We start from the raw sequence: 27,973 nt of genomic DNA, 5'->3' as shown, positions 1-27,973 counted from the left end.
GTCCATTCTGTCCCAATGATATTGAAGACGAACAACATTTTATTTTGAATTGTACACTATATAACGATAAACGCAGAAAGCTGTTCAACCTTCTCTCCGCCTGCTCAACAGAATTCGTTACATTTCATGCTATAGATAAATTTAATTTCATTCTAGAAGGTAAAAACCCTTACTGTGTACAAATAGGTAAATATATCAAAGAATGTTTAGACCTTAGAACAAGAAGTATTAGTTGACCCATCTATTGTTTTGTACGTAGGATAATTTCGTTGTACCCATGTATATTTGTCTGTATATCTACATGTCTTGGACCTTACGAAAGTCGCTGTACTTTTGTTGTGTCAATAAAGTTCTTCTATAGCAGGGCTCGAAATTAACAGTGTCCCAATGGCCACTAAAATTTAGGCTGGGACAACTGAAAAGTCACTTTGGGACATTTGAGGGACAAAAGAAAAATAATCAACATCAGAATGTCAGCCCTACTTTTGTCCATCAGGAACGTGTCCCGGCTTTTGGCTCGGAAAAGCCCCCAAATTTCTTGTCTACTCTGGAATTATAATTTATAGTGCGTCTGGGAGTCAGAACGTAAGCAAAATAAAGTTGACTACAAATTGTTGTCATACATACGTCCCGAAAAACAGGTTTTCGGACAGTTCAACCTCACTTCGGGACAATTGAAATTTATTTTCGGGACAGTGCTGGGACAATAAGAAAAAAGTAAATTTTGAGGCCTGTATATAGTCTAATCGGTGGTTGGACTTCGTTGGCAAATATGTAACAATCTCCAAATAAATGCATTATCTCGTGAACCCACTATATAAAAGGCTCTTTTGGCCTTCTGTTGTCTATAAATTGGCAATAAGTTGCTATAAACTGAAGTCACCACTGAACAAGGTGAATATGTGGACATGCCGTATTGAAGAGAGGAAACCAAGTGTAGCAAGTTTTTTTTGGAGTACTGCCTTTTTGTTTGAGGTGCTATACGATTTACTTGAAATTCTGGTCCAAGAGAATTGCCATAGTGATTACGAAGGCACATTTAAGTCACTTTGGGCGACGGTATATCCTTTTTACCCGCTTGCAAACAATAGCGATCTCTGTCGACTGAAAGGTGCAAGCCTCGACCACTAAAGCAGTCTCACAGCGCCGCATAGCGGCCAATTGAAAAAGTGCAGGTCCTCAGACAACAGTGTCGTGCAAGAAATCTTGTGTCCAACGGTACACCCGACATTTTATTGCCTAAATGTTCTCATACATAGTGTTCGTTTATAATGTCTATGTGCACAGAATCTCACAGGTTTCATGTGTGTGAGATGTCGGTTAGTTTGATATCTTACTACAGAAATACAACAAAGAAAGTCACTTTTGACCCTGATAATACAAGCAAGAATTTTCTTATTCCTGCCCAACGTTTACATCACTAGTATCTACTCAGGGACAACTTACAACTGCTCTATTCAAAATTTCTCATCATAGATCTTTATTCCTTTCCACACATGTACAATGTATATCGTTATGACAAGTTCATATCTTTGCCTTTCTATAGACTTATTTTTTTTCATGATTTATTAGCACAGACATATCCGTATCTAAAAAGCATTCAGTCCAACTTCATTTTTCTTCTGCAGTTTCTGTTGAAATAGGAGGGTCATCAGGTGGTGTGTTTGTCTTCCCCTCATCTTCCTCAGAAATGGTATCTTCCACTTCCTGTTCCATGCCCTCGGCATTGCGGGATGCGTGGTGGTCGCGCACCAGGATGTGCACCTGTTTCCCCTCCGCGATGTTTCGTACGAAGGACGGGTCCACCGCGAGGAGGTGCCCGTCTTCCGTTTGTATCACTTGTAAGTCTCCGTGCGACTCTTCCGCGCTTGAACCCGGCGCTTCTGTTGTCTCCACGCTCTCGATGTGACCCGTTTCTTGTCCTTCTTGAAGGTGAACGACGTGAACTCGTTCTCCCTCCTCTTCTCCCGCGAAACTCGACGCGGTGGAACCGCCATCGCGGTAACCAACGGTACCCGATGCTTCCACTTGGACGTAGGTGTACCGCTGTTCGGGACTAGAGCTCGGGCCGGCTGTTTGGTCTCCTGTGTTTCTGTCTTCTGCACTAGAAGAGACGGCGCCCGTGCTAGAGTCCGCTTCCTTACAGACTTTCTTGGAATGCTGGGCGGACAAGTGTCGGATCATGTTTCCACGGAAGTTAGACGAGTAACCGCAGTGGTTGCAGTGGTACAGCATCACGTCCATGTGCTGCGTGTTCACATGGCGCACCAAGTTGCTCTGTACGGAAGTCGCATAGCTGCACTCCTTGCACATGAATGGTTTTTCGTTGGTGTGCGTACGTTTGTGCCTGACCAGGTTGCTCTGAACGGCGGTGGCGTAGTTACACACATCGCACTTAAAGGGTTTAACCCCCGTGTGTTTCCTCATGTGCCTACTGAAGTTGGCAAGAAGAGCGGTGGAGTACGCACAGTGCGGACACTGATAAATACTCGGCGGATGGCTCTCTCTTACGTGGATGGCAAGATCGCTCTCTACTCTGGTCACAAAGTGACAGAACATACACGGATACCTGTCCCCTACGTTGTGACTTTTCATGTGTTTTCCCAGTGTGGTTTTCTGTGAGGTAGAGAAGTTACAGATCTCGCACGTAAACCGTCCGCCGCCACCGTGACACTTGCTGTGCCTCCGGAGTGTGCTCTTGTCTTTCGCGGCGTAGTTACACTGGCTGCATTTGAATGGACGCTCGCCGGAATGCTTGCGAATGTGCATGTTGATGGCTTTACGCGCTTTGGTGGTGTAGCCGCATTCCCCGCATTGGTACATGAGCTGGTGGTAGACGCTCCGTTTGAGCATCCCGTGTTTCCGCTGCATGTGTTTGCGCCAGCTGCGGTTCCACTTGGACTTGAAGGCGCACCCTCCGCAACCATAGCTGTGGTCTTGATCTTTGATATGACCCTCCATTTTGGAACGTATAGTACTTCTGTAAGCAAAAAGCAGGGACAACATACACGGATCAGAACATCATAAAAGTTCATCTGTGTTGGTAGTAAGGCCACAGCAAGTAAATTTTATGGATGACATCCTCCGCAGACTCCAAATCTAATGCGTGCGGGCGAAAAAAAAACAAGGCGGGCCGAAAAAAACAAGGTTCCTACATTTTAAAATTTTGACTCAATCATTGTACAAATGGTTTGTATTCAGTGGGAACATCACATATACACAGCCAACATCACATATCACTGCATCAAAGTAAGAAACAAAACATTAAATCAGAGCCTTTTCTTGTCTCATCTCTTCATAGTTATCTGCCATCCACCTTCCGGCATGGCAACAGACATCTTTGCCCATTTTCGGCATGTTGACCACTGTCAGAAGGCTACAAAATTTCTTGTTTTTTTTTTTGGTGAAAATCAATGCGCGCGCTGATGTCATCCATAAAAATTACTTGCTGTGGCCTAATCATAGTAAAATGTTGTACACATTTATTCCAACACACAATTTACACAGAGATCAAATTTTCAGCGACCACTGTCACCTTCATCAGGATAATAAATGACCAATCACTTCACAACGTGATCTCGCGAGAGTTACGGTTTACAAACACGTGACCTTATTTGTGAAGTGAAATCCTGGACAGTGAAGTGAGTGAGTGAAGATTGTTATTTGACTTGTGATGATTAAAGCGATATTATGTAAGATTTTCATTATTTTAAACATTGTTGTTTTACACATTTTCTTGTGCAATAATCCTACCTGGGTTCACAATGACATTTTCGAAGTAAAAGAACGTCGTTGCACCGCAAAAACGTGTTGGAAAACTGCCAACTCCTTGCCGCTAGCATGGATCGCGGCCATGTTGTTTGTTTACATTCTTTTTAGGAACCTCCTAAAAATACAGCAGACCTGGCGCAACTTATTCTTGCGCTGCACTGAGTTGCCAGAAAAGCGAAATAGCGATATTAATATGTTGAAAGTTATTGAAAATGACAATCTAGATGAGAAAATTTCAATTATCATGTTTACCAAACTTGTTTTTGCTCAGTTTCCTCTTCTCCAAACACAAAAGGTCAATGACCTGAACCAGACAGTCTATCACCATGGTAACAGGTGTTGGGTTACATCATGTTGCAATTTCATAGCAGGAGGGATTTAGACATCTGTCACCATATATGTGAATGTAGAATTAACAGAGTAGACCACATGCGAAGGTAAACATTGTGCATTTGTTTTCAAAATGTTACCTTTTTAGTTTATATTTACAGTTTTGGTGCAAAAATCTTACATAAGGCCACACCAATTTAATTTCTTGGTTAACGGGTTCGCCCCCGCTTCATTTTTTCCTGATTTGCAAATAAAAATAAAAATTCAGAATCAACTGCAAAATGCTCACATTTTGCCCTGAACAATTGAAAACAGTCCTTTTCTTCCTAGTTGTTACAGTTATTCCATCTTTCAATGCAGTGGTATCATTAAAAGTTCAAAATTCATTGTTTAAATTTTGAACCAGCCTGGTGTGTTGACTTCATGGCTCCTATTGTACCATTTTGGGCCATAATAGGATGCCTAGGCCTGTTTTTATTTTTATTTTTTTTTGCCCGTCCGTTAACCAAGAAATTAAATTGGTGTGGCCTAATATCGCTTTAAAACCCTGTCAGATAGAAACCAATGACGTACTTGAAATCACAATCTGCACAGTGGAACTGAACCGGTGGGCGGACCTCCGCGTCTGGGGGCGTGTCCGGGTCAGGGGTCACCTCAGCCTCACTCTGGGACACGGGGTCACACTGGAGTTCAGTAGTCCCACATTCGGCATCCTCCACAGATTCAGGGTCTTCTATGGTCTCCATTTCTTCACCATCTATGGAAATAACATTGACAATGGAAATGCATTTTGAACCCATAAAAAATTACCCCTTAAAATGTGGAAAATAGCATTTCAGAAAGCTAAAATTAGTAAAAAGAGGTACAAAATTTCCTGCGGTAGCATGCCCGAAACACTCCCACTTTCAGCATTCAACAATGAGCTTCTTCCTATTCTAGATGTACTTTTTTTAAAGTCATTCAATTTTAAAAGGCATTCAACTTTTTTTGAAAGCCATTCAATTGTAAAAGGCATTCAACTTTTTTAAAATCCATTCAATTGTAAAAGGCATTCAACTTTTTTTAAATCCATTTAATTGTAAAAGGCATTCAACTTTTTAAAAATCCATTCAATTGTAAAAGACATTCAACTTTTTATAAAAGCCATTCAATTTTAAAAGGCATTCAACTTCAAGGTACAATTTTGAAAAATAATCTGGACGAAGAAATCTGTCTTACTATTACACAAGCTTTGTGAGGCATCTCTTAATTTTATTGGTTACTGCCCATAGATAATAACTAAAACCACCCTACAATACCAAACAAGTAACTGTTTTCTATCAGTCGAATGACATCACAGTTTTGCTTCACAGATATCAGTATGCTATGGGATAGAACTGATTCAACTTGCTTATCATCATTTCAAATGAGTATATTAATAGAATGACCAGAAAATAGACTATGAAAATTCAGTTTTGTCGCCCTGAAATTGCATTGGATGCCTTTATTTATTTATGAAGATTTACCACATTTGTGGAAGGATTGACATAACAGGTGACTATCACCTCTTCAAAGATGTCAAACCTGAGACCAGACTGTAATGTTTGACCCACTCACACCGGGAAGGTCCCCTACTCTTTTCGATAAGTGTGGTGGGTTCTTTAACGTGCGTGGGGTGTGGCTCTCCCAAACACGGGACCTCCATTTAACGTCCTATCCGAGGGACGTCCCTAGCCGAAGCTAGGTACTCATTTTCACCTGAGTGAAGTGAGGAAAGTCGTGTAAAGTACCTTTCCCAAGGGTACAACGTCGCGGCGCATGTTTGGACTTGTTCGGGTACGACCCGGAATCGAACCCGGGTCTCCCTGTTTCATAGTCCAGTGATGTACCACTACACCACACGACGCCACGAACCTTTAGTTCAAGGTGAACAGTACATACCTGCATCTTCCTGAAAGTGAATGATGGTGTACAGGTACAGATCAGTCTCCTCTGTGCCTTGGTGTGCCTCTAGGTGTGCATGTTGATGTTGGTGTGTTTCAGGTTGTGTCTCTGTCTCACCACTGCCACACTCCCAGGAATCCTTATGACTAGGAAGAACTTCTTCTTCTTCATTTTTCACCTCTTTTGAATTTGAACCTCCTTCCATGTTCCTGACAAAAAGCCCAAGAGAGAGTACTCATGAAGAGATCAATCTTTTTTTAATAGCATCACAGTTGATCAGTGATACCATGGACTTAGAATACATGAAGCTAGAATACACAAGTCCTTGTGTACAGAACTGTATGTCGTAAATAAATTTCACTTGCACTAAGTGATCTCCAAGAAGACCTTAAGGTGGCAAGACAGTATCAATTGGCCATCGGTTTATGTTTATTTGTTTATTTGAAGGATCTCCATTAGTGAGTATAAGCATACGCATATACTCACTATTCTTCCTGGAGTCTTAAAAACATTTTACAAACTTATAACACAAACGTATATACACTTGCTTGTTGCCACACATAAAATACAACAACCTGTACCTAGCTATTACTTAACTATTACTTAACTTAACCCATCCTATTCTATATACAACAAACTAATGAGGTAAGAGATTGTTTGAGGGTCAGAGGTCAATGCAATAAATAATATATACATCGGTGACTAATGGACACTCCTCTGGCCAATGGATACTGCCTTGCCACCGTATGATCTGCTTGGAGATTAGCACTAAAGGTCCATATGGGGGCCTGCATGCCACTTTTGCATAGAGCGCAATCGACCATTTTAATTCTATGTAGAGTGTAGATGGACCGCTCTAATTCAACGTAGAGCGTAGTTGGCGCATTTTGCGCAGAGCGTATTCGCCATTTTAATTCTACGTAATGCGTTGTAGCCACTTGGAATTTATTGTAAAGCGTAATCGAGAGGCTTCTGAAATATGTAGCCAGCTCTCAAAATTTGGCGTTGTCAGAACGCCGAACTGTATGTCGTGAATAAATTTTACCTGCACAAAGGTGGGCCTGCATGGGGGGGTCCCGACAACACTCTAAGCTAAATTTTGAGAGCCAGCTATGTATTACGCTACAGCAGCGATTACGCTTTACGATAAATTCCAAGTGGCTACAATGCATTATGTAGAATTAAAACGCGAATTACACTCTACGCAATATCCACCAATTATGCTCTACGTTGAATTAGAGCGGTCTGTCTATGCTCTACGACTACGTAGAATTAAAATGGCTGATTACGCTCTACGGAAAAGGGCATGCGGGCCCCACTAAGGTATGTGTACACAGTATTTCAAGTCCCAACTTGATAATCTTCTACACTCAAATCACACAAGCTGTCAAAACTATTAATGTATTATCTTAGCAAATAAGGCTGTCAGGCTACTGTAGCATAATCTATTTAACAAACACAGTTAATCAATTATGCTAATGAGGCCACAGTGATCCAAATGACTCATACTAAAGTACGAAATTCCCGTCAATTTCCATGTTGTTATTCGCATTTTCTCCTTGATTATGTAAATGAGGTCATTTAACACCTATCAGTTTTTCTCTCTTTTTCAATATATACGTTATTTTGTGCCTTTTTAGCCACATGTTTTGTCTTTTATGCCCCCCCCTCGCATGCATAAAAAAAATATTATGATCATTAAGATTTTTCAGGCAATTTGAAGATGAGCTTGTAGCTATTGACCTAGATGGTTCAGCACATGTTAGCTGGTCCCTGGGCGGTAAAGATGGCTCTACAAGTCACACAGTCTTCTTACCTTTTTGGGAGGAACAAAATCACGACAAATCTTCCTCGTCTCTCTATCGGAGGGTCGAAGGTCAAAACAAACGCAACGGAAACACAAAAGCGATGTTGACATTCGATATCCTGATTAGATTGCCAACTACCATCATCAAATAAACAAATAAACATTTATTTTATAACGACAACAATTCACACATTATAAGGTTTGTCTTAATTTTGCCCGATTATCTAAATCTTAAATGTGTCTTTTGTCACGTTTTTCTGCCATCTTTAAAACACTATGTGCAGCGTCCTCTACCGGTTTATAGAAACAATGCAGCAGATATCTGAGATCAGCACCTGTATGTATAGGACACTTCCACTGTTAATCACAAGAACTTGAGGAAATAATAGGAGCATATAACTTGTGTCCAGCAAGGTGTAACAAGTCGTTCGGTGTGATATGGCCAGCTGCCACCACGTGTAAGAAGATCTAGGCTGCAGTCTACCACCAAACACACGCATGACCCTAGCGGCTCTGTTTTCATTTACGTGACTTAAAAGTACAGAAATTTATTCATTTATTTATCTCAAGACGGCTATCAGAAACGACCAAAACTAACGGCCATAACCCATACCATATATAAGCCTATACAAGCCCCCACTCTCATAATATTATACAGTACATCGCTATATGTATTTCATATCACGTATGTGTATATGTAAATATGTGTATAGATTTATTAGGACTTGCAAAATCAAATGATGGTAACATTATGTTCTATCCGAGGTTATTCTTACCCGTTCCCTCATGACCTCTCATGAGCTTCTCATAAAGCATATGTGTGTATGGTGAAAACAGCTGGCGCAAGCCAACAGACTACAGTATTGGGAAAACTGACCGGCAGTTACTTTTGAATCGTCCTCGATATTGCCCACCTGTTACGCTTGGCTTTTGTTGGATATGCGCTCTTGCGCCAGCCTGTATACGCCGTTTAAAACCGTGAAAATACTAGTTTGTGCCATAATGTGGCGGATGTACATGTTATACCCGTTTTGTCGAAGATGGATCCAGCTATGTCTTGTCTTCGTGTTGTCGCTATATCTGTGGCTATATGCCGGGAGGAGCATCATCAAGGGAGCTTTACCTGTTAGCGTACGGTAAGCAGTCTGCATGGGTGCCATCCGAGTTAGCGTATACGGCTCAGCTTAGCCTCTACCAGGCTTCAGGAAGCGGCTGGAAAGAGCAGCAATCAGCCAAAGAGACATATAGTATGCAAGGGGAGCTGGTCTAGGCTAGCTAAGAGAACAGTTTGGGAGCGCTAGCGGACCAACTCCCCTGGCATATTATATGTCTATTTGGTCAATTTCTACTCTTTCCAGTCGCTTCCCGACACCTGCGGTAGAGGCTAATAGGAGCTCACAACCTATGATGGCATCCAGGCTAGTACATGTATATGATAAAGATTCTTAAAACGTTTTTCTAAAATGTATATGAATGCATATTGCCGGCCGGGAAAAATACTAACCCAGCTGCAGCACATGGTTGAGCCCTAGTTAGTTAGCATATCGTCCTTTTTCAAAACTAGTGAATATGTATGTAGTCATGTATACCATCATTTTCGATAAGAGCCACATAATCAAGGTACTAGTAATCTTAAAAATTCTGATCAAACTAGAAAGGCCGGCATTTGCTTGGGAGCAAATACAGCATATTTCAGTCCATCTCCCTCCCATGCAAAAGTGGACTATTCCAAACTTACCCCAGTGCAAAACTGGCAAAGGTTCTCAAATAAATGAATTAAATAGTAGCTATATGAGAAACAAAGATGCAACAACAACTTGAACAAGTACTTTGAATCTCGAAAGCTTTACTAATCTTATTACAGGTATGCAAAAACTAACAATGATGAGATTTGATACATTTTGAAGGTCTTAGGCACATAAAATTGAATGTGTGGGTCATTACGCACCACTTAGGTGCAATGTGACCTCAGGTAACCCGCAATGGAACATGTGTTCCATGGATGGAACCGGCCATTCTTTAGATAGAACATGGAACGGGTACAGCACTTTTGGCCCTTTTTTTGCTGAAAATAGCCATTAAAGTCCCCCAAATGAGTCATTTGGAAGTGGTGTATGCCAAATACATGACTGCTATTCTGTAGACACCCGTTCAAGGTACCCTTATACCGAATGTCATATCATTTGGTTGTAATACCAGGGCTCAGGATCCAAAAATCCATTTTTTTGTCGAAAAATGCCCCAAAAAACCTTCATAAAAATTTTTCAAAGGCAAAAATTCAAAAAAATGAAAAAAAAAAAACGTCTGGGGGTATTTGCCCACTCTACCTCCATGCCAAATTTCAGGTCATTTGGCTGAATGATGGCTGAGTTGAACCCCTTTGACTGTTTGGCAGGAGGAGAAGGAGAAGGAGAAACATGAGGGAACACAATATATTTCATCCATACCATGGTATGGACTGAAATATAATTAGAGCGTTACTTTTACATTCTTAGATGTCGTCATCACATAGTCTCAGTTACGATTTAATTCTTCACACACACATCCACGCTCACTCACTCAGGCTTGACTCTGCCAAGAGGAACATGACCGAATGGAGACCCTCGACTTCGCTTGAGTTCTGGGGGGACCTGAGTGACGGCAAAGCGCTGGACATGTTGATCCCGCCGCGAGTGAGGCCGGAATTAGCCGAAGTGCCGTTTGCCACGGACCCGCGACACAGGATTTCAGTAAGCGGTTGCAGTACTACTATTCTGGTCATCTTGTAAACGTTTGTGTTCTATTCAACTTGAAAAGACTTGCATGTCCGAGTGTCTAAGTGTCCTTGCACTGGTCAGACCGACTCACATTTCAGTTAAATTTGAGTCCTATTTGACCCCCCAAATATGCCCAGAACACTGCTGACCTACTGCCAACCAACCACCAACCAATCATGGCTGAACATTTTGAAACATTAAACGTTACATCATATATAGGCCATATATATCTATGTGTGACAGTGTTGTACATTGACAGGCCCTTCCCAACCCCCCTTCCCCCAGAAATGCCCGACCAGTCTACGACAGAGGGCCGACACGTCAGCCTGGTTCGGGAGCAGGTTTGTGGAGGACGTGAAGCTGTTTCTGGACCAGGACGACATCAACCCTGCCTACTGGACAGAACATCTCACGTACTATAAACTGCCTTTCGGCTACAGACAGGAAAACAAAACAGGTAACAAAACTAGAAATTTTACCTAGAAAGGTAACATTTGCAAGGCAAATGAATAATGTTTACCTTCGCATATGGTCTGCTCTGTTAATTCTTACTCAAACACATTCATATATATGATCAGACAGACCAGGAGTCTAAATCCCTCCTGCTATAAAATTGCAACATAATGTAACCCAACACTAGTTACCATGGTGACAGACGTCTGGTTCAGGTCGTTGACCTAATTTGTTTGCAGAAGAAGAAGAAATTGAGCAACAACAATATGTTGTCCTTTGGTATAAAAATCTGGTTGCAGGGCTCGAAATGTCATATCAGCAGATAAAAGTTTAAACCAAAGTGGAAAATATAATTCGTAAAGAGACCAGTTAAATTCTTTATTTAGCATTTCAAACAATAATCCATACATGTCAGGGTACGATACTTTCAATTGATCCAGCATTGTATGAAGTTTTTTCTTTGTTTTTACTTTCACAGTTCTACACACAATTCTACATTTACGTTGTTTTTGTATTTTCCCCAACGTAGCTGTAGACCTGATGGTCGGAGCACTGAAAAATCCCAAAATCTTCGGCCCGAGTGGGACCCGAGAGCACCCGAGTGTGACCGATGATAGCCGAGTACGGTGCATACGCTGTGCAGTTGTCGGCTCGGGTGGGGTAATGAAGGGTTCGAAGAGGGGAACGGAGATAGATGGCCACGACTACGTCTTCAGGTAGGAACAAGGCATCAAAGATGTCAAACTTCCGAGAAATATATAAAGTTCGCTTTGATGAAGTGCAGCATAAAATGTATTATTATTCATACGTTTGTATGATGAAACTCACTCCACTTTTACACCATGGTTATATGTTTCATATACATTCCTGACGTCCACATATCCTTGAATGCAATGTAAAACCCTGTCAATCAATTGAAACCCAATCTCCACCCACTCATTTTGGAACCCAAACATACAAACCTAGCGTGAATTATCGCCACCCAAATCAAAACTTCCGTCCCAGAGGTAATTAAATAACACTGACCTTGGAAAGTTTAGGCTTTCTGGTATTGCGTCTTTATTTTCAAGTTTACTATATCACTAGAGAAGTAACGTTTGCAAAGCAAATGCATAATGTTTACCTTCGGACATGGTCTGCTCTGTTAATTCTCACTCAAACACATTCACATACATGTATTACTAGTATATGGTGACAGGAGTAGAGCAGACCATGAAATTGCAACATTATGTAACCCAACACCAGTCACCATGGTGACAGACGTCAACAAATCATGTCATTGGTCAGGTCAGAGGTCACTGTTTGGAGAAGAAGAAGAAACTGGCAAAAAAAAACATGTTTTCCTTCGGTAAACATAAACATATTCTGTGTCCTTAGGGTTAACCACGCTAACATGCAGGAAAAGTTTGCGGACGATGTAGGGCGGAAAATCTCCTTCTACACCTTTTACCCCGAGTCACACGAACATGACCCACGGTTAGCTGTATCCGTAAGTATACCGACACATGTGAAAGTCGACGTTTTGTCGAAGAAGATCTAAGCACAATGGATACTGAGAAAATCACTGTAAATGTTGAAATAAAGAACATATTTGACAAATATCTATTAGGTATCATTTGGAAATTATCATCTCCATTTCCCGATACCTCTGCCAAAAAACATAATAATACCTTCTGCAAAATGTGTTCTAAGTTGAATAATTCTAATCTGATAATTCTTACCACGCCCTACTTAATATTTGAAAATACTGTCACCAAAATTATTATGTAGTATTTTGTAATAATAATAAGGTTTAGGACACGATACCAGCAACCGCTGTCTGTGACCCACATGTTTTTTTTTTTTATACCAAACGTTTTATACCAGACGTGGTGACGACACACTCAAGTTTTTTCAACTTATATTAATGCCGCCACCAACACAGGGGACAAATACATGACAGGACAATACTCATTTACACCTGAGCTAAGTGAGGAAAGCCGTGTAAAGTGCCTTTCTCAATGGCACAAGATCGGTGGCATGTCAGGACTCGAACCCGGGACTCTAAGTTCCGAGTCGCGCACTCTGCCGCTACGCCACACGACCCCACTAAGTTGATTATTTGACCCACATGTTGCAATCCATAAATTAAATAAAATACAATGTAATAGCAATTAAACAACTTATCAATAATAAAATAACAAAAATAACTCAAATGAAATAACAAATAAACAAACATAATCGCCATGTCTTTCCCACTTTCCCCACTGTTGCAGGATTCTTTGCAGCTCTTCATACCGTTTAAGAGTTTTGATATAGACTACATGGCAGCCTGGCTGACCGAACGGCGGACTCTACCGATAGTACAGAGATGTCGTCGGAAGGCGGGATTCTGCGTGTAAGTATAAAGTGCAGTTGATTATTTGATTTGATTTTGATTTATTGAGATGCCCTTTAGCCCCATGAGGGGCTAATCTTCCAGGGCTCATTAACAGTACAACACATAAAATACAAGCACTGAATACATACAATCATTGCAATTACACATTAAAATAATTGAGGTTGAGGCCAGAGGTCATTTAACTAATTATGACTAAAATCAACAATAAAACTTGTGAGTTACTAAATTGCTTCGAATATATACAATATTGTCAGGGTAAGCCTTTAAGTTCCATAAAGCTGACGTGTCATTTTCCTGAACTGCCTCTCATCAGCTGCTAATACAGTAGTCTTAACTTCACTCGGTAATGCGTTCCACACCTTTACAGATCTGTAAACAAACATCCTCTTTCCACTATTGTTGTTAGGTTTGAGCAATGAGTAGTCGTGCACTGATTGCCTAGTGGAATACCTGTGAGACGCATGAACTGGTATCAGAGATTTATAGATTATATGGACGACATCCGCGCGCGTATGAATTTTCGTCTGTTTCCAAAGACGAATAAAGTTTTCGACCACTCTGTAAATCGCACAAAGCAGCTGCAAAATGCTCAAATATATGCTGTAAATTGCAGAAAAACGTTACTAGCATGATATGTCGTATAGTGCCAAAATCAGTTCCAAAGAAAAAGGCGAAGAAATGAAAATGAAGTCTATTATTTGCCGTACCATAGCCCATGTGTTTAGTCACTTGTTCAACCTTCATGAACACATAAATTTCATAGCATGCCAAAAACTTGGGGTTTTGGGGGTCTTCAGGGTAGCTTTGGGAGCTTTTATGTGCTATTTTCTGATTGCATATAGACAACATAGCCGGCCTGATTGAATTACCCCCGTTTTTTTCTAATCAGAAAACAGCCGAAGACCACCAAACCCCCAGTTCTATAAGCCTGCTACGGAGGCTAAATATTAGCCTTCTTCCAATTTTCCCCCGTATTTTTTAGGTACAATTGGTCGCCGAATCCCAATGTGAACCGGACCACTGTTAAAGTACTTCATCCGGATTTCATTCGGTATGCGTTCTCTCGCTTCCTCAATACGTCACGGGCATATCGGCCAACCACAGGCTTCCTTACAGCCGTCCTTGCGCTGCAGCTATGCGACCATGTAAGCGTGTACGGCTTTGGCTATGACGCAAGGTAAGTTAGTTTAAGGCCACAGCAAGTAAATTTTATGGATGACATCCTCCGCAGACTCCAAATCTAATGTGAGCGCGTGAAAAAAAACAAGGCGGGCCGAAAACAACAATGTTCCTATATTTTCAAATTTTGACTCAATCAATTTGTAGTACAAATGGTTGTTACTCAGTGGGAACATCACATATACACAGCCAGCATCACATATCACTGCATCAAAGTAAGAAACAAAACATTAAATCAGAGCCTTTTCTTGTCTTCTCTCTTTGTTATCTGCCATCCACCTTCTGACATGGCAACAGACATCTTTGCCCATTTTGGGCATGATGACCACTGTTAGAAGGCAACAAAATTTGTTTTTTTTTCCTAAATCAGGCGAAAATCAATGCGCGCGCTGCACTCGTTCTCATTCAAATGTACAAAATGCTGTCGCCACTATTTACGACTAGGTATGAGCCAAATAATGGACCTCATCGTTGCTTTCTTCACTTTCCCACTACACTTACTATGTTTCACGAAAAATGTACCACAAACCTAGGTTTGATTGATGACTTCAGAGAAATTATGATCGCGGATTGGATTTCTTCCTCTAAAAAGCGGCTGTCGCCTGAGACGAAATAGAAACTTTAAAAAGCAACCTAAAACGTAGCAATTTGATTACGGCAGTAGTTTTCTGCCTGGTGTAGTCGGATGGCCAGGTACTCTGACTGACCAAGTCAGATCGCTCCTGGCACTATTCTTGTACGTCATGCGAGGTGGTTCATACCTGTCGCCAAGTTTTGTAACATCCGTTACCGCTCAAGTAAGACGGTCGTGCAGTTTAGATAGAGTAACATATAAGACAGGAAATTGCCATTTTGATGACTTTTAGCAAGTTTTCTAGGTTTCTAAGAGAAGAAGAAAAGAGTGTGTGCTGTTTTTTGTAGCCACCTTCGCTGAACAAATTGTTTTACAGTCATGAATGTAACATCCGTTACCGTTGTTTTTACTTTCAATTTTAGTTTCTTCACATGGTATATAAAAAAGTCGCCCAGTTTAAAAATGTCCGTACTTATGCCCTCTTGTTCTCAAAGGATGAAGTTAAAAACTGCAGGTCTTCTTGGAGAAATAAACAAAAACGTCCGTTTGTAACATCCGTTACCGGTAACGGAAGTTACACCTGTAGTGCAAAAGACGTAACAAGAGATTGAATTTCCCTTCCCCATACACCATAAACATAATAGTTGGAAATAAAGTAGAAATAAATATGAATCCGAAGAAAAATAACCCTCTGTGGCGTCAACAGACTCAAATGTTCTACTCTTCTTTGCTTCCAAAGTTATTTTTGCTACTTCTATACACTACACTTAGCTATTTTTATGTGTTCGATACGTGTATATTTACCAGTAAATAATGGGTTGACAGAAGTACTTTCATAGATACTGACGCCTGAACTAATGGCTTTTGAGGTGATGTCATGAATACAAACTTTATCGTACACCCAAATCATGCTGATGTTCCAGCGTTTTTGCCGCACTAAAATTGCATTGTTTACATATGTCTTATCTAAGTGCATAAATTTTCGGTAACTACCCATGGCAATTAAGCTGTCCTTTTTTGGTAATCATTAATTGAGATGTTTTCCTAAAAAATAAGGTAGGTTTGCCTAAAAAAACAGATTATCGATTTTTCGACCCAAAAAATCACCATTTTGTACATTTCAATGAGAACGAGCCGCTGATGCCATCCATAAAAATTACTTGCTGTGGCCGATGGGTATCACAAAATTACCGGGAAGACTGAGATACATGTATATGGATCAGAATAAAGAGACTCTTTTTTTTACACAACGCATCTATACACCTGTGCTGTGCAATGTGAACCAGTCAGAATTGCGGGTATAACTTACTCTCCAAGCAGAGGTTTGGGGTTATTTTCCACTCTGCGATAGCTCTAGGAAAGAATTAGTTTTTGTACATATTAATCGTTGGTTGATAACTCTTGTATTTAAAGACATGACTATTTCTTCTTCCTTTCTGAGCTGGTATTAGGTACATGTCCTTGGTACATCCAATAGTAGCTTTGTACATATGTTTGAAAAACAAAGATAAACTTTAACATCATTGCAGTCTTATATATGGCTTCTGTTTTGTCCCTACCAGATTTCCATTATATTACTTTGATGACCACGCGACTGTTCGTAAAATGGATCTCCCTGGATCATATCACAACCACATGGATGAACAGAAGATATGGCAGACATTACACGAGGAGGGAATCATATACTGGTACAACAGGCAGAACGAAACCCTGGACACGGCTAAAATCGAACACGGCTAGGAAAGATTTACAAAGTAAACGCATAATGTTTACCTTCACATGGTCTAGCTTATCCAACGAACTACTGCTCTTGTTTATTCTTATTCATACCTATTAAATCATATACAATTTCCTTGCTCAAATTCATATACTATTAAGTAGTACATATATCAGGGATGCCAAAAAGTCACCAAATTAGTAAGGATCGTATGTTTCCTAGCAATGGATCGTATGTACAGTATTCCGTAAAATTCGTGTTTCTAATACTAGTAATGTATCGTATGTATTGCGTAAAGTTGGTATGTTTCCTAGTAATGGATTGTATGTAGTGTGGATTCTGTAAAATTCGTATGAACTTTGTATCACTTCTTGCCACCCGTGTATATATGGTAGAAACCCTCTTCAACACTTGCTACATAATGTAATCCAACACTTCACCAGTTACCATGGTGACAGGTCATTGACCTTTTGTTTGACAACACTATTCTAGAGTTCGCCCAGTGTTCAGGAGGCAAAGACATTGACTGTAACTATAAGCTTCAAACACTTCAATAAAACACAAAAGACAGTGGCTTATTTGTGGTGTTTATTATTGTGTCTACATGTTGTTGTTGTCCTGTTTACTTGGCCTTGCCAGGTTTCTGTGACTGAGCCTGTGCCTTCAGCACTCTCACCACGATCTTCTGTTCCTCAATCAGGAAAGCACGAACAATCCTGCAGAAAGAATACAGACATGTTTTAGAGTTAGACATCTTAGTGTAACGAGGATGGCAACTTGTACATATAAAATATTACACGGTGTTGTCCGTATCACCTAAGGAGGGAGATCCAACTGTGGGAGGGCTTGGATCGAGGGTGATATGGAATACACCAGGTTGTATTTCATTTTTGGCATAACCAACCGAAATAACACACGTTTCAATGCAAAAGGTACCAATAGTTGGTGTCCCTAAACAAAAAATTGTACATTTATACTGTAATTTCCTAGTTGTTCTGCACATAGTTTTGACACATTAGATTTATGCCTCACCCTTTCATTATTTTTGTCTAGTTTTGATCAGTTATGTACTATATGCAAAAAGGAGGATTGGTCGTCCAATCACAACACTAAGGGTCTCATTGAGTCTAAAACTGGACTGCAAGGATTGGAACTTCTGTCCGCAATGAATGACAGACTGTACTGGAGACAAAACTTCACAAGCTACACCTCAGCAGAGGAAGATTGAAGAAGATGTACTATATTATGATTCATTTAGTTGGTAATTGTATCTTTAATAGAGCATGACTCTTACTTGAATATGTCACTACCCTTTCACTCAACCTTGTTCAAAATCAGGCAAAAATGCTATCGAATCAAATGAAATATTCCACCGACCTTTCCCTGACACACTTGGAGCAGCGTGATCCACCGTAAGCTCTGGTGACATGCTTCAGTCTCCGGGACATGGACATCAGCTTCTTGGGTCTGGGTGCCTTCACCTACAAACATTTTCAACATATTTCTTACTATACTTGTGAAACAAACTGTGTTGAAACTTGTGGTATGTTACCAGAAACTAGTGTTAGTTAGGCAAAGATTCGTTCTAATCATCATCATCATTGTTGGTGTACATATTGGTTTGGGTTACTGCTCATTACGGGGTGATATACCCTTTTGATTGCAAAATACAAATTGGGTGCGCCAGGCCTCCTTCCAGGGTAAATTTTGGATTTCAAACCGCCTTTAGAAACTAGCCTGGGTGCTTTTACTACTTGTATGCCGGGGCTATGAGTATGGAAGCCCCGGTACACAACTAGGATGGCTCCCAGGCTATTTAGAAACACAATTTCCCTCATTTTGAGGGGCAAATCATGGGGCTGAGAGTGGTTCTTGGTGGGCCTTTGGATGTTTTCATATTTATACCCTTGGCTTTTCACAATTTTGTTGATCAAGGTTGATGCCCAGAAACCAAATTATGTGTAACTGTATCTTGAAAGTTCATCTGTGTTGGTAGAAGTCATTATGAAGCAAGTTTAAACTGTAATGTCAACAGAGACGGGGGCCCGGCGCCACAGACTCTCTGCAACCTATGATCCACTGCTCACGGGAGTCACGTGTGTTATCTGCGTGACGTCACGGAAGCGGTGGATTGTTCATTCCTTGACAAAGACTGGAGTTGTACAGTCAAAAATTTGGGTGAGTCCATTTTTTTGCGTTGGACATTACAGTATAAACTTGCTTCGTTATGTATAACTGTCTTGTGTCCTAAGATGGAGGAATTAGAACTTACCCCAAACAGCTTGACCTTACAGTCCCCACATACTGGAACACTGCCCTTCTTCTTGGTGTACAGATAGACCAGTTTCCCACCTAACAGGAGAGAGTGCGTTTAATATGGGTCCATTTGCCACAGAACTCATACATGTAATTAATTATAGCACAAATCATTATCACTATCTGTTTCTTATTTCTTTGCATGACTTTCCTACGATTGATTTTTTAATACTTAATGAATGTAATAATACTTTTAATTTACTTTGTTTACCTGTTAAAGACATGAATGTTTAGGGCAGCAAAACAAATAAAAAAAATATTCTACATTGTACATGAGGAAATCTGTCTGATATTGCCATATAATTTTACTGCCATTTCTTAATTCTTTGCTCATTTTCGACATCATTTCATATTTGAAGCATTTGAGATACTAGTAGCTCCAAAACAAGATTTCATTATTCACAACTTAGGGCCTATTTTATTATATTTACAAGGAACTTATAATAATATTCTACAGCTCCTTGGATATAAAGTTATGTACAAGAATCTTACCTGGAGTCTTCGAACTGATCACACCACATCACAGGCAAGTGGGGAGGGGGGCATGTCAGAGAGACGAGAAAATACGGAGTTAGACGGAGAAACTTACCTCAAAAATCGTCAAAACAATGCCTAAATATAGTGAGAAATATCAGAAAATGTGTTTGCCAGTGTAAATAATAAATTTATGATAAATTTATGATGATAACGACTTACATGCGCCTGCGGTTCGACTTAGTGTTGTACGACAGTCGCCGCCTGTATGTCAGCCGCTGCACCATGGTGGAAACCTGGGCGTAAAAAACAACATCTGCGTCAAAACAACATCTAAAATCAACGCTAACAGAAACTTCAATATCTCATAAACACATTTTATTACGTTTATGGCATAAAAATAAGGAAAAATTGTCAGATTGCGGCGGATTTTAAATGTTAGTTCAAATATGGATACTTCACCTTTCAGTGCAAAATGGCGAAAGGAAGAGCAAAGCATAGTGGGTAATTTTGCGAATTACTTGGCAGCTGTGTAAAGGTAAGAATTTTGATGCCTGATAAAATAGCGGTCTTGATTGGTTTTATTTGAACACAATAAGGATCTTAATCATATTTTATAAATCATATATCATACGAATATCATTATTATTTATTTACAAATGCCGGTATATTTTTCATGTACCCTTTACTGTAAAATTTTGTGTACTATTTATCAGGCACTACATTTTAGATATACGGCCACCTTAGTCAGTGTGGAAGGAAAAACAAGATGGCTTCTCTCCTGGATTCTTACGAGCAGCAATACAGCAATGTCACCGCCGAAATTACCAACAAAATCGCCAAAATTGCCAAATTATCCGGCGGTAAGTGTTAGAGGAATAGTTGAACTATGCCAAAATGATGTTTTGCGCTTTCTGTAGGGGTATTTTCCTGGTTTGTATGAGGTTTGAAATTGCGAAAGCTGACCACGTTTGTGTGTGGGATGAGCTGTCAAAATATTGATCCTGTATGCTCCAAATAGCCGATACAAATTGTTTTAACTTCATCCGCGGTTTATATATTAGTACGTTATCATAGTAGAACGATATAAGCATATTTACTAGCCATTTTCCTTTTGATATCACTTGAAAGTATTCTGACAGCTAAGGATGTAGAATTTTTCATTTTAGTAAAATTATTACACATGATAATTTTTTTTAGGTCAGATCCAAAATAAGGGGCGTGTCCTCTTTACATGGTACCTTTCTGTAAACCCCGTTGTTGTTGTTGGGTTATGTGCAAAACAAGAGTAAACAGAGCTATCAAAACAGTAAAGTTCAGGCATACTGTATGAATATTGATGACTTGTTGTCACGACATGTGAATAATGCTGTCTTTCATTTCATTGTTATTTTAAAGCAGAGCGAAATGTCCATCTTTTGTGAGAGTAGTCCCTAGGAATCATTCAGTTAAGAATATTGCATTGCCAGCATTGACAGCAAACAGGTGCTATATTACTGGGGAAGAGGGGGGAAAGCTGGCATACTAATGTCTTTTTTCTGTGGTGTACAGGTGAAAAGAGACACATGGTCACCAATGTGGAAAAACAGATGGAAGAGGCAAAAGAACTGGTATATAACTTCAATTTCTTGCAACTACATTTCTTGAAACATTTTTGATTTGTCAAGGGATAAAACTAATCCATAATTGATTTCATCAAGTTGGTGAATGATTGAATATAGCAAAGTTTATTTATTCAGAACACATGCACCAATAGCTGACTGCCAGTCATCTTCATCAGGGCAATTATGACTGGTTCACTGTCTACTGAAGCTACTAGTAGGTAACTAGCAACAACTGCAACACCTAGCTTCAGTGCACAGTGAACCAGTAACACCTAGCTTCAGTGCACAGTGAACCAGTAACACCTAGCTTCAGTGCACAGTGAACCAGTAACACCTAGCTTCAGTGCACAGTGAACCAGTAACACCTAGCTTCAGTGCACAGTGAACCAGTAACACCTAGCTTCAGTGCACAGTGAACCAGTAACACCTAGCTTCAGTGCACACCAGTAACACCTAGCTTCAGTGTATAGTGAACCACTGTCCAGTAACATCTAGCCTCAGTGCACAGTGAACCAGTTATGAGGACCTTTTTCGTAAGGCGTAATCAGGCCTTTTTAGACTTCGTAATTCGTAGGCAGCCTCCGCAAAAATCAACATAATTCGTAATAGGACATTAGCCGCAAATTGTAAAGTCGTAATCAGCTCTGAGACTTCAACGTAATTTGTAATCGGCGGCGAAAATTTTGTGTAATTGGTAATCGCTACCCCCATGCAGGCCCTCAGGTATAATTGCACTGATGAAGATGACAGACGGTTACCAAAACATTGGCTCTTGTAAAATGGTTGTGAATACTATGGTAGTAAAGAACCTGCCTACAAGGCAGTTTTTAATTTTCTTCCTCTTCTTGTCTTGTGCTGTGTAGTTAGAACAGATGGACCTGGAGGTTCGAGACATTCCTTCCAAGGAGAGACAGAAGTACGCCACAAGACTAAAGAGCTACAAGACAGAGCTGGGCAAGCTCGAGAAGGACTTTGTAAGAATATGTTATACTGGGGTCTCTTCTCTTCACTTCACCATGCATTTTTATAAGGCTTTGGCAAACATATTTCAGAAGCTTTCTTTGTTAGGCCACACCAATTTAATTTGTTGTTTCTCAGATTTTTTCAGGTAAAATATGGAGCGACAGGGCAAAAAAAAAAAGAACAGGCCAAGGCACCCCCATGATAGCCAGAAATGTTACAATATGAGCCATGAAAAGAACATACCAGGCTGGTTTATAATTAAAACAATAGATTTTGAACTTTTAATGAAACAAAGTTGCACTGTTACATTGAAAAACTTTAACAACTAGGAAGAAAAGGACTTTCTTCAACCGTTGGGGCCAAAATATGTCTTTCATTAAGCATTTTACAGTTGATTTAGAACCCCCAATTTTTTTTTTTTCCAAATCAGAAAAAAATGAGAGGGCGAATCCGAGAAAAAACAAATTAAATTGGTGTGGCCTTAGACAAATAAGATGATATTTTTGTTGCAATACATATGCAGCTTGGTAATAGTTCTGGTAGAGTGCTTGCTAGTACATGTATTAGATGGTGGCATGTGTTGGAAGAAAATCAAATTAAGTGTACAATATACAAGTACATTTGTACTATCCATGCTTTTTATCACTTTCCTGAAAGAAAGTTTTGCACATGAACTTTTATTGACGTCTAAGGCAATATTGATTTGATTAACATCTGCGAAATTCAGTGTTAAAGTAGTCATAGCAGGCTGGTAAAAGAGACAAAAATATGCTGTTTTTTCATAGACCCCACTGTTATAATTTCATCTAGATACTCTTGACATAGTTTTCTTTCTGTTTAATAATGTTCTCAACTTGTTTATTGCCTCCTTTGCTGCTTGTCTAAATCTAGTAAGTATGTTGACACTATTTCTTTTGAGATGCATCCATCCCTTGACCAATTGACATAAATAAGATGGCATTATCCAGTTTTTTCTTTCTGTACAAACTTTTTACACAGTAGAATTTGTTGATTTTTTTTGCTTATGGAGGTATATGGAGATGTGACTGTTGGTTGCACTCTTACAAAATATCACCAGTATTGTGGTACCCCCTCCCCTAAAGCCATGGTCACAGCCCGCCGTACGTGCTTCTGCGTGCAAAAACGTGGGCAAACGTAGGGCATCCGTGCGTGGTGAGTACCACCTCCGTACGGAATCCTACGGATTTGGGAGCACGCAGACTCGCCGTAGAACTTTAAGTGCATGTAAAACTTTTTCTGCGTGCGGTCTGCGGATTCACCACCTGTACGTGCGAGTGCGGGTGACGTGCGTGCCCCATATGTACCATACGTAAGAAGCACATGTGAGTATGACCTCCTTACGGTAAAGTTGCAATTGCACAGAAATCGTACGTTGTAAGCACGTACAACTCCCCACTCGTGCAACAAACGATGCATGCAATCGCTCACGGATAGACGTGGCGTGCAGACCACACTCTTACACCTGGCGCAACTGTGCGAGTGACGTGCATAGACGCCACTCCTTCCCCACGTTTTCAGAAAAACGTAGAAGACGTGGCCTCCCAGAAAAACGTACGGACAAAAAGCACGTACGGCAGGTTGTGACCGGGGCTTTAGGTCTTTACACTGACAGGTGCAATACATTTGATAGGCTGTCCTGTGTAGGAATTTCGTAGTGCCTGAATGTGTTGGTGTATGTTTTGCTCAGAAGAAGGCCAAACTACACGGAGCATCAGGCAGTAGAGAAGAACTGCTGGGGCCAGACGACCCATCCCACTCAGAGGACCAGGTAATATTCACTGTTTTCGAATTCCCAGGATGCATAGCAGCAAGGGGTAAAAATTCCACCTACATGTATGCATAAACCTACTACCTGTATTTGCCATGATGGACCAGTGCAGGTTAGGTACAGGTAGACATCAGAAATATACCTGCACAGCTCCAATTTTACGTGCACTAACCTGCATATACCCAGTACATGGACCAGTGCAGGTTAGGTGCAGGTAGACATCAGAAATATACCTGCACAGCTCCAATTTTACGTGCACTAACCTGCATATACCCAGTACATGGACCAGTGCAGGTTAGCTGCAGGTAGACATCAGAAATACCTGCACAGCTCCAATTTTACCTGCACTAACCTGCATATACCCAGTACATGGACCAGTGCAGGTTAGGTGCAGGTAGACATCAGAAATACCTGCACAGCTCCAATTTTACCTGCACTACCCTACATATGCATCCAGTATATCAAGCCCTGAACTCTGAAACCTCAGAGTAAGAATGTTTCCTCCAACGTTTGCCTTTGCAGAGAACCCGACTGTTAGACAACACAGAAAGGCTGGAGAGGTCAGGGAGAAAACTGGAGGCAGGGTACAGGATGGCAGTGGAAACTGGTATGGTTCTTCTTTCTCAAATAATTTTATCTGGTTGGTAACTAAAACATGGGATGTTGGGGTTTTGTTTTTTGCACAACTGGTAATAACTCTCATCTGCTTGTATTTTGATGAATACTGTAATTCCTAACTTTTTCATGGTACTTTTATGTTTACTGTTTTCACTGTCACTTCTGTACCGTGAACTTATCATTACAGTTAATAAATAATTGCTGGACTTTCTTTTTCCTGCACCTGTCGCCACCGTGAACATGTCCACTTTTTTTCAGACCGTGAAATTTTGCAACCATAGCATAAGCATAAAGGGAATTACAGTATCAGACACCTTCATCATAGCTTCAGCATTTCAATGTTTTTTCTTAGCTTCTTGAATGATAGCGGTGAGAAGTACTTACTGCTTTTTTTGTTGTGAAAATCGTTTCCCACAGAACAAGTTGGAGCGGACATTTTAGAAAACCTTCATCAGGACAGAGAGAAGATCCAGAGGTCCAGAGATAGGGTGAGTTGTCGGGCTGTTCTATAACAAACCTTTGGCCAAGTTGATTTGATTATGTGGATGACATCAGTGCGCATGAATTTCAGGGCTCAAAATTCATTTTTGGGAATAGGTGCACTGGTGCACCCAACCTGAAAAATTAGGTGCACAAAAATGTTTGGGTGCACCACATGAAACAAAACCTAATTGCAGGTCTTACTGCTCCTCTTCTGAGCTCGAATCTAAAATGAGAGCTAACTTCAAAATCTTTAACAAGTATTACAACAAAGATTTTAATATTTTTCTGATACTTAGAGACCAAGAATGTCTGGCATACTATTTTACATTTCTAATGTTAAAAATACCTACAAAAATATTTGGGTGCACCAGTGCACCCACAGAAAAAAATTGGATGCACAACTCCAATTTTGGGTGCACTTAGGTGCACATTCACTCAGTATTTCGAGCCCTTAATTTTAAGCCTTTTCCAAAAAGTTTTTGACCATACTGTAAATTGTACAAAGCAGCTGCAAAATGAGCAAATATATGCCGTATATTGCAAAAAGAAAATATTGGAAAACGATACTATTGTTGTAGAAAGACAAACTCAACTCCGAAGAAAATGTGAAGAAATGAAAATGAGTCTATTATCCACCACACCATACTCAGTGTGTTTAGTCATTTGTTCAACATTCATGGCCATGTAGAAGTCAAGTTTTACCAGTTTTTATTTTTGCCAAACTTTTTTTTTGTGACTTTGAATTCGCGTGCTCGCATCAGTTTTGGGGTTTCCAGAGGATTTCATCCATATACTATAGTCAAATCAAGCGTTCTTGAAACTAAGAAATAAGTTTGCTTATTATCTAGAATGTACTTGTAACATTTTGGGACTAGTGAAAAAGTGATCTTGAACCAGTTTAGCTCATTGAAGAGCTAATCTTCCACTGGTCAGAGAAGACAGACGCTATGTACAGTATTTACAGGTTCATTGTACCGGGGAAATTCCCCTAGCTCTTTTCGACAAGCATAATGAACAGTGGACCACAGCTTAACGTCCCGTCCAAAGGACTGCGACCCTAAACAGTAGCGTGCATGTCGGGTGAGCGACAATAGCCGGGATTCAAACTCCCAACCTCTTAGTCCAGAGGCAGGATCGCTAACCACTGGACTACCTTGCTACTCTACTGGTGTATATTGAAAGTTTTTCTGTTCTGTGATGTTTGTAGTTGCGGGAGACTGACAGTGACCTGGGAAAGAGTTCACGTATCCTGTCAGCTATGATGAGAAGGTAGGTAAGCAAACCTCGTAGTTTCTGTGTCTGTGCACCTTGTAGTTTCAGTGTCTGAAAATTCTACAGAGCAGATGTAAATTGAGCAAGTATATGCCGTAAGGCCACACCGACTTAATTTTATGGATAACATCTGCGCGCGCATTGATTTTCGCCTGTTCTCAACAACAACTCTAAGCCTGGGTAGTCCATGGTAGTTAGCGACAATACGGAGCCGGGCACCCAGGCTACTGAAGCTCCACGACTCAAGAACTCAGTACATACGTACAGTGCCGATTCATAAATTCTGCAAAAAGCCGGCATGTTGGCTTGTTGTATATGTCGCTAAGCACTGCCGCAAATTCACAATGCCAGCTTTGTCTTCCTGTGGTTTAGTAGCATTTTTATTTTTGGCTGGAATTTTTTCTTTTTATTTCACCCGCGCGCACTAGTTTGGGGGTCTTCAGAGGATGTCATTCATAAAATTAAGATGATGTGGCCTAAATTGCAAAAAAAATATTGGAAAACCATTCGAGTAATGTTGTAGATTGACACACATAATAGTTTGAGCCACCTGTCATGACTATAGTTAAACTTGTCCAAGATGACCACCAAGGAAAAGTGCATGATTATTTTTCCCTACTACATGTATTCATTACAGAGGCAGGCCTCGAAATTAATTTTTCTTCCTATTGCCCCAGCACTGTCCCAAAAATAAATTTCTATTATTTCGACGTGAGGATGAACTGTCCCAACCTGTTTTTTGGGGAGAAGTATTGTATGACGTCAACTTTATTTTGCTTATGTTCACTCCCAGGCGCACTATAATTGCAGTGTAGACAGGGAATTTAGAGGAACTTTTCCGAATCCAAAAAGGATGGCTGACATTCTGATGTTGATTATTTTTCTATTGTCCCCAAAATGTCCCAAAGTGTCTTTTAGTTGTCCCAGCCTTAATTTTAGTGGTCAGTGGCCATTGCACCACCTTTAATTTCAAGCCCTCTGAGAGGTAGTCACTTTGGCAAGTTGACTGACTATCTTTCTTTAGTAAAAGACACTTTATAAGGATTGAAGGTTTGATTTGTTATGATTAATATGCATTTTTGTATGTGCAATAACTATTATTACAGTCTTGTTCTTTCTTTTTTTTTTCAGAATAATCCAGAATCGAATAGTGCTGTTCGTGGTCATTGCAGTTATTATCCTAGTCATTGCTCTCACTATATACTTCAGCACAAGGAGTTAATCTTAAAACAGAGCAGCTTTGGGAAGTCACTCAAATATAGCACAATACACTAACTACCTATTGTACATTGCATTGGTATTTATTAACATTAGGCCACACCAATTTAATTTATTCTTTCTCGGATTTTTTCAGAAAAAATATGAAGCAAAAAAAAAAAAGAAATATGTCTAGGCATACTATTATAGCCCAAAATCCAATGATAGGAGCCATGAAGTCAACACAAAAGGCTGGGTTAATATCTAAACAATGAATTTTGAACTTTTAATCAAACCACTGCATTACATTGAAGAACTGTAACAACTAGGAAGAAAAAGACTTTCCTCAACGGTTGGGGGCAAAATA

At 40.2% G+C, this 27,973-nt stretch overlaps 4 protein-coding genes across 6 annotated transcripts; 2 read left to right on the top strand and 2 right to left on the bottom strand.

The window, feature by feature from the left end:
* Positions 1–1,587: 1,587 nt before the first annotated feature.
* On the bottom strand, positions 1,588–7,891 carry LOC109485430 (zinc finger protein 436-like). Its single transcript, XM_019789039.1, has 4 exons — positions 7,841–7,891; positions 6,022–6,233; positions 4,675–4,858; positions 1,588–2,980 (listed from the first exon to the last, which is right to left on the bottom strand). Exons 2-4 carry the CDS (start codon positions 6,227–6,229, stop codon positions 1,612–1,614), a joined length of 1,761 nt encoding a protein of 586 aa, XP_019644598.1. The 5' UTR covers positions 6,230–6,233; positions 7,841–7,891; the 3' UTR covers positions 1,588–1,611.
* A 2,525-nt stretch (positions 7,892–10,416) lies between these two features.
* On the top strand, positions 10,417–12,580 carry LOC109485368 (alpha-N-acetylgalactosaminide alpha-2,6-sialyltransferase 1-like). The gene is made up of 4 exons (XM_019788926.1): positions 10,417–10,560; positions 10,873–11,044; positions 11,570–11,756; positions 12,418–12,580. Exons 1-4 carry the CDS (start codon positions 10,417–10,419, stop codon positions 12,578–12,580), a joined length of 666 nt encoding a protein of 221 aa, XP_019644485.1.
* Positions 12,581–17,464: 4,884 nt separating this feature from the next.
* Positions 17,465–20,207, bottom strand: LOC109485382 (60S ribosomal protein L34-like). Its single transcript, XM_019788940.1, has 6 exons — positions 20,143–20,207; positions 19,903–19,976; positions 19,699–19,712; positions 19,163–19,242; positions 18,268–18,371; positions 17,465–17,606 (listed from the first exon to the last, which is right to left on the bottom strand). The coding sequence occupies exons 2-6, from the start codon at positions 19,965–19,967 to the stop codon at positions 17,513–17,515; spliced, it is 357 nt and encodes a 118-aa protein (XP_019644499.1). The 5' UTR covers positions 19,968–19,976; positions 20,143–20,207; the 3' UTR covers positions 17,465–17,512.
* Positions 20,208–20,428: 221 nt separating this feature from the next.
* LOC109485380 (vesicle transport through interaction with t-SNAREs homolog 1A-like) lies at positions 20,429–27,769 on the top strand. Of its 3 annotated transcripts, none has more exons than XM_019788938.1 (8): positions 20,429–20,543; positions 21,232–21,290; positions 22,148–22,258; positions 23,959–24,036; positions 24,559–24,643; positions 25,072–25,142; positions 26,345–26,406; positions 27,541–27,769. In XM_019788938.1, the coding sequence occupies exons 1-8, from the start codon at positions 20,450–20,452 to the stop codon at positions 27,629–27,631; spliced, it is 651 nt and encodes a 216-aa protein (XP_019644497.1). In that variant the 5' UTR covers positions 20,429–20,449; the 3' UTR covers positions 27,632–27,769. The 3 variants fall into 3 exon arrangements, with proteins under 3 accessions (XP_019644497.1, XP_019644496.1, XP_019644498.1); XM_019788937.1 differs by having other exon boundaries at positions 23,956–24,036; XM_019788939.1 differs by having other exon boundaries at positions 23,956–24,036; positions 26,345–26,410; positions 27,541–27,644.
* The last annotated feature ends 204 nt before the right edge of the window (positions 27,770–27,973 follow it).

This window comes from Branchiostoma belcheri, unplaced genomic scaffold (assembly GCF_001625305.1).
Source record: "Branchiostoma belcheri isolate BF01 breed outbred unplaced genomic scaffold, Haploidv18h27 scaffold75, whole genome shotgun sequence".
Classification (NCBI taxonomy): domain Eukaryota; kingdom Metazoa; phylum Chordata; class Leptocardii; order Amphioxiformes; family Branchiostomatidae; genus Branchiostoma; species Branchiostoma belcheri.
The sequence above is the reverse complement of the archived record's forward strand: the minus strand, read 5'-3'. Positions and strand labels throughout refer to the sequence as shown.